The sequence below is a fragment of the Tigriopus californicus genome, chromosome 9, assembly GCF_007210705.1.
Source record: "Tigriopus californicus strain San Diego chromosome 9, Tcal_SD_v2.1, whole genome shotgun sequence".
In the NCBI taxonomy this organism is placed as follows: Eukaryota; Metazoa; Arthropoda; class Copepoda; order Harpacticoida; family Harpacticidae; genus Tigriopus; species Tigriopus californicus.
This window is the reverse complement of record NC_081448.1, coordinates 3,092,721-3,099,266: the sequence shown is the minus strand read 5'-3', so window position 1 is coordinate 3,099,266 and position 6,546 is coordinate 3,092,721. Positions and strand designations below refer to the sequence as shown.

General features: G+C 42.2%; 1 protein-coding gene across 1 annotated transcript; it reads left to right on the top strand.

The window, feature by feature from the left end:
• The first annotated feature begins 924 nt into the window (after positions 1-924).
• Positions 925-6,443, top strand: LOC131886496 (leukocyte elastase inhibitor-like). The gene is made up of 4 exons (XM_059234862.1): positions 925-2,521; positions 3,382-3,583; positions 4,324-4,490; positions 6,180-6,443. Exons 1-4 carry the CDS (start codon positions 1,854-1,856, stop codon positions 6,385-6,387), a joined length of 1,245 nt encoding a protein of 414 aa, XP_059090845.1. The 5' UTR covers positions 925-1,853; the 3' UTR covers positions 6,388-6,443.
• Positions 6,444-6,546: the final 103 nt, after the last annotated feature.

The window sequence follows — 6,546 nt, the reverse complement described above, 5'->3', positions numbered from 1 at the left end:
GTAGTCAATGGATGTGCATGAACAGTAACACTTTTCTCGATCCACCTTTGCCCTAGGAAGAAAGGGCGTCTGGGGCACCAGATGGTCGTTCGAATGAAATGGAAAGAGCACTCACTCATTTACTCACTCATGAGAACGAGAGGCTCACCCTTAAACCAAGCCTAAGATTTCAACTCACTACTACTGTCAGGATGAAGATAAAACTTTCAAGTCAAAACTTATTCAAGGACATAATGATTTGCTAACTTGGGACAGTCCCATAATGAACAACAATCACACTGGGTCAAATCGGTTCTTCCCCCAATGTGTAACTTTAGTTGTATCGGTAGTAGTTCCAAGAGGTGAATTTGAGACTGACGGCAATGACTGCTCAGTGGTTCCTCCTAGTTTTACGCTGACGCCCGTACGTTTCTTCTCATGGTTGGGAAAAAGGTGATTTGCTCTCACCTTGTCATCAACAAGTTCATTTGTGAGACAAGATTCAGAGCTACTGTATACAGAGAAATAACCACCATCACAAGGAAGATGGGGTAAGCCCGGGGTAATCCTCATCATGGCAGTCTATAAATCGACAAAATTCTGGTGGGCCATTTTTCCACAACGTAAAACGATCGATGTATTACTGAAGCCATCCATCTTTGACCTCGTCTAATCCATACAGCCCATTGAGGAACACATCTCGTCCGGACTCCGACGTTTTCGATCGGAACAGGGAGCACCAAAATGAGAGCTCATATGAGGGGAGAGAAGGTGCTCCTCCCCTCATCTCTCTCTCTCTCTTTCTCTCTCAGATCTTTGGTGGGAGCGGAAAGGGCATATGGAGGGGAAGGAGCAGAAGGAGGAGAGCTGCTGGATGCACGAGAAGGCGAACCAAGGAACAGATTAAGACCTGGTGGAGTGACGGTGGTGGTGATGGTGGTAGTAGTAGCAGTAGTAGTAGCTTGTCAAGCGACGATCATCTTGTCTATCGCTGTTGACTATAATGAGCAAGGAGAGTTTGAGTAGTAGTAGTAGTAGTAGTAGTACTAGTACTGGTAGTAGTAGTGGTAGAAGCAGTAGTAGTAGCTTAATTATCACCATTTTCAAGACGACCCGTCCTTTCGTTAAACCCAATCTTGACAATGGCGATCTTCGTTCCGTCCAACAACCTGTGACTGTTTGAGCTTGTATCAATCACTGAGAAAATCCCAATGGGTTTTACCGCGGAACCATCAAAGAGTCTGGCAAGGGATCACGGTGTTCGGCCCCTTTCAACCATCTCTGGGGAAGGCTCTCCAAACCGAATCATGTTCAAGGAGATGAAGCGCCACCGGAAGAGCTGAACTCATCGTGGGAAACCCATTTCAGGCAGTGGATCTTGGGTACAAAACTCCAAATCTGCTGGCCCCAAGTTGTGTGTGCCCTGTCGACGTCGCTTTGTGTCGCTGTTGTGATCTGACACCTTTGGCTGGAGTGTCAACCTGGGTGATGTCTGATTGCATTATCATTTCCCTCAAAACACACAAATCGGGACCCGAGAGATGTCTCCCTCAATTGGTTAATCTTCGCACCCAATACGATCTCGCTCATTGGGAGGTGGTGGTCTTTCTTTCTCTCTCTGTCTTTTCTTGATAGGTAGGAGCTTTTTGAACTCCGAAGCTCAACAGTCAGTTAGCAAAGGGAGAGCAAAGAGGAAAGGAGGAAGGCGAGGGAAAATATCAAGGAAATCCACTCGTCTCGATCGTTGGACTCCAACGCTCATTATCCACTGGAAGTGACGAAAATAAAGTTCGACCCGAGGCAGGGCTGCTTGTGTGGAGTCTTTTGGAACGCCAATTCTCCATTGGACATCATCCCAAATACAAATAAAGACCATGAAGCCCACTATCATAGCCATGGCATTGTTACTCGTGTCAGTAGTGCAGAACTCATCAACGGCCAATATCTCACAGAAGCTTTCTCGCTCCCATTTCCAGTTCTCAGTGGATCTCTTTAAGGCACTGGTCCACCAAGATGAGAACTCGGGTACAAATCTCCTGTTTTCGCCCTACAGTGTGAACTCAGTATTATCCATGCTCTTCTTGGGAACAAGCTCCTCATCCAAGTCATCTGAGGAGTTGCGAGCAGTGCTTCATTATGAAAACATGTCCTACGTGGACGTTCATAATGCGTTCAAAGAGATTGTGAATGTGTTTGATGACAACTATTATGATAAAAAAGTTCGCAGTGTTAATGGGCTATTTGTCCAGGATGGAGTAACCATATCCTCACCTTATGATCGGGCTCTCCGAGAGTTCTACCATGCCAAAGTGGAACACATTGATTTCCGAAACGCCGACCCGTCCCAAACTATGGGCATTGTGAATGACTGGATCAACGATGTAACCGAAGGACAGATCCCTCAATTACTCAATGGTCCTCCGAGCAAAGACTCCAAGTTGCTGATGGTCAATGCCATGGCATTAAATGCTAAATGGCTGAACTCTTTCAGCCCGGCCGACACTTTCAATAAGGGTCTTTATTTTCTGCCCGGCAATCAAAGGTAAGCAGAGTCATTCAATGTGTAAATATACGTACTTCATCTGTATGTCATTTATTTCTGTTGTTGAATGGGCTATAATTACCGAAAAACAAAAAGGGAGGTTGTGTAGGTTTTTCGCACGTTAACCCGGAACTCTTTCTGAAAAGGTCGAAGTCAAAGACCACCTCTAAAAGGGTCGTATGTCTGGAAGTGTCTCGGACAGCACCATCTAAGATTAAGTACCACCGATCAAACGACTCTGGGCGAGAAAAGGCAGCGAAGTTCGTGAAAATTGGTAGACAATCAGTAGGTCGAACTTAAGGCTTCCAAGGGGGTTAGCCACATTCGAGCTCATCAATGCACTTGGCCGGTTGTTGGGTGGGTCGGAAGCGTGGCTTGGTGTGGTGAAGCTCAAAGATTGGTGGCGCCAATCTCCACATCAACCCATGCCACAAAAAGTGCCCAAGCTCACCACTCAAATCGGCAACTTATCTACAGGATGGAAGTAAATCTAATAGGAATGGCGACACGGCACTTTAGGGCAGTGATTGTCCAGATTTCCCCAGACCAAAACAGACCCGTCATGAAAGTCTGTTAATACACATCCGCCAAGCAGGGAGTGAGGTCATCCTTTAAACTAGAAAACAACTCATCTTGTCCCACTTCAGTTCAGACATCGACTCATCTATTCCCATCCTTGGCTCCTGGTTCAGGTGGCCAAGGATGGTGAGCAATGAGCAATTCAGGGTGGGAAGATCTGATTGCTGTCAAACTATGAATGTTTTCCTTTACTTTGAAGGGGTCTAAGTTGTGGTTGGCAGCCTTATCTCAAGTGCTCGTTTTTTTAAAGAGCACAAAACAAAAACACTTTTCATTTGCAGATTGGAAATACCGATGATGTCTGGGAGGCACACTTTGCCCTTGGGCTACAGCCCCGAAATGGAATGCCGAATTCTTGAGATTCCATTCACACAACGAAGAATCTCAATGTTTGTTCTCTTACCGGATGATACAGAAGGACTAAACCGATTGGAGGCGAACTTGACGGCCGACAGTCTCAAGTTGCTTTTCTCCACGCTTAAGGTGAGAAATGCATTTTTAAGATCTAGTATATCAGTTTTTCTTCGTTATGATTTTGCGCTATATGCAAATAAAGCAAGTTTTAAACTAGGTAGTCTCATCACTGTGCAAATAGAAGGGCATAATTTACATGTCAGATCTGTCAAATGGCCCAAACCAGGAGAGAGAGAGACACGATGGATCGCTTAAGAAACTCCTGATAACATCCGGCATACGTTTTTTTTTTAAATGTTGTGTTACTGTGAACTTGTACTTGGGCGCATTCGGCAAAAGTCGGACTCGTCAGTGTCCTCTGATTTTTTGACTTTTTGCCTCACTCGCCGAGTCGGGACTCGAGTCTTTTACTAGAGTCACGTCAAGCAAAATTGAGCAAAATGTGAAATCTAAAGAAAAAGCTATAAATTTTATTTCGACGAGTCCGACTCGAGTCCTTTCTAAAAGACTCGAGTCCTGCCGATTCTTCCAAAATCGAATAATAGACTCGAGTGCACTCGGCCTCGAGTACGGGCTCGCCCTCGCCCTACTGAAAATACAAATAGGAAATAGGATCTTGTAAGATTTTTCTACAGACATCAACGTGGAATAATAAAGTATTAACACGAGGCCACTTCACAAAAATTGAAAAGCCATTAGTCGTGTAACACGAGGACCGCACGAGCGAGGTTGGTTTGATCAATAAACTTGAGAAATGGACTATGAAAATCGAGTGAATGTTTATTCAAAGTTTTTGTCCCTCTTGAAAGGATGAAGTGGTTAATGTTCGACTTCCGAGGTTTCGTTTGGAGAGTGAGGTCAAGATTCTGGATGCTTTGGAAAACATCGGACTGTCGGATATTTTCAACCCTCAAAACTCAGATTTGAGCTTAATGGCTCCATATGAACAAATTCATCTCTCCAATATCGCACACAAGTAAGTAAAAAATTTGACAATGTTATTTGTCGTTGTATACGTTTAGCTATGTTTATAAACATTTTTTAAATTTGGCTTGGACAAGCTTTTGATTACCAGGCCTAGAAGTTCTCCATTTGAATTATTTGGGATCGTTAAAAAGATTTCTTTGGGAATGAAAGCAATTAGTAGATTACAATTACTAAAAGTTTGAGAAAACTTGAAGAAAAGACTCTATCTGTATTTGATCGCAATGGCGATTACTTGGTTATTTATTGGATTTTTTGTTTTTCAATTACTTAGTTTTTTTATATCATTAATTATCATTGTTTTCGAATTGCAATTCAGTTACATTTTTTCCACAATGTCCAAAGAGTTAGGAAATATTATTATTTTTTGTAACCAATCTCTGATCATCTTTTGCAACCAAAATAAATATGCCAAGTTAGGGATCTACTGAACTTTGTTATGAAATAAGGATTGTCCAAACCTAGATTTTAGGATTAATTGTAGTCACCGTAGAAGCTTAATGTGCGTTTAGAAAGGGCTCCTTCATTGTTCAATTTGCTCTCCTCAAATATTCTTAAGGAATATTGTAGGTCTTGATCCTGTAGCAGGATCTAGGTCAGGGTTGGACAATTTTTAAACAAAACTCCTGATCAACCCTATTGTTGAGGGCAAACTAGATCCGCCAACTCTTATTCGTTGGTGGATCAGATAATATATGAATATGAAGTTAGGTGAAATAAATCAGCTTTTCGTCTTGCAGTGCTGAGAATTCCATTCTCAGTAGCTCTGGCGAAGTCCACAAAAAAATAAATTCAATTGTTATCGTTACATTGGCTTAAATACAATGAATGTCAATTGCTTTGATTTTAATAGCAATGAGTCACAATTGCAATTAATTGGAAATGTTATTGCAAATGCGTAATTTTGATTCCATTTACATCACAAGTCTGAGAAGACCAAGTCAGGATAGTATGAAATGAATTTCTACAACCAGTTTTCAGATTTGAATGGCATTAAGGAAGTCCGTCAAAAAGATAAATTGGTCAAGAAAATTCAAAGTTAATCCCAAAACGAATGGCTCCATAACCACAATCTCAAATTACTTGTTTCCATTTCCAAATTTACAGGAAGGAAGCTATTTTTGTTGCAGCAAACCCTGTTTCTTTTGGGTTAAGTGTGTGACAAAATGTACTTTTCTTCTCGTTATTTTCCCATTTGTTCACGTTTTAAGTGGTTCTTGCCTTGACGCAAGTAAAATATAGATCTTTTCGTTTCTGAGGGAATCTTTTTGAAGTGTCAAGTAATATCAATTTCCGTTAGAACTCATGCTCAATAAGAATCAATTGCTTATCTATTGATAGATAAATAACATATATTAAATAATCCACCAATTAGTTTAACATTTGTTCTATTGTCTTGCTGCCCTTTCCCACGTAGTAAAAAAACCGGGTTTGAAAATAGTTCCTTCCTGGTTGGATGCTTAAAATTAACCACCCAATGCTCACAAACGCATCTAGTACTTACAATGTACGAGACACATGCTGCTCATGATTACCTGGTACATGTTGAACCATCATCGTATTCTTTGATCTCATCAAAGATGCAAACTTCTTTGCACCATCCTCCCCCGTCGGCATGTGAAAACTCGTATCAGTGTGCTTAATTAGAAATGGTAATTGATTCTCCATTTGGTCCATGCAGATCCGTCTTGGAGGTGACAGAAAATGGCGCCAAAGGCTCGTCCGCCACCTATGCTTCGTTAGAACGTGTGGGTACATTCGGACAGAAGTATTTTGAAGTCGATCACCCGTTCATCTTTTTGGTGTGGGACTACTACAGTGGGATGCTGTTGTTAATGGGCAGGGTCATCCATCCCGAATCCATAGGGGATGGCGCCGAATCGAAATGAGAAGAAGTGGAAGAAAGTGGATGGATGGGTGGTGAATGAGTGGACGGCGACCAGACCCCCCCNAACCATCATCGTATTCTTTGATCTCATCAAAGATGCAAACTTCTTTGCACCATCCTCCCCCGTCGGCATGTGAAAACTCGTATCAGTGTGCTTAAT

Coding starts and splice junctions, on each gene's coding strand:
- LOC131886496 (XM_059234862.1), top strand. CDS start 1,854: ATGAAGCCCACTATCATAGCCATGGCATTGTTACTCGTGTCAGTAGTG. Junction 2,522..3,381: donor TTTCTGCCCGGCAATCAAAG/GTAAGCAGAGTC, acceptor TTTCATTTGCAG/ATTGGAAATACCGATGATGT. Junction 4,491..6,179: donor CTCTCCAATATCGCACACAA/GTAAGTAAAAAA, acceptor TGGTCCATGCAG/ATCCGTCTTGGAGGTGACAG.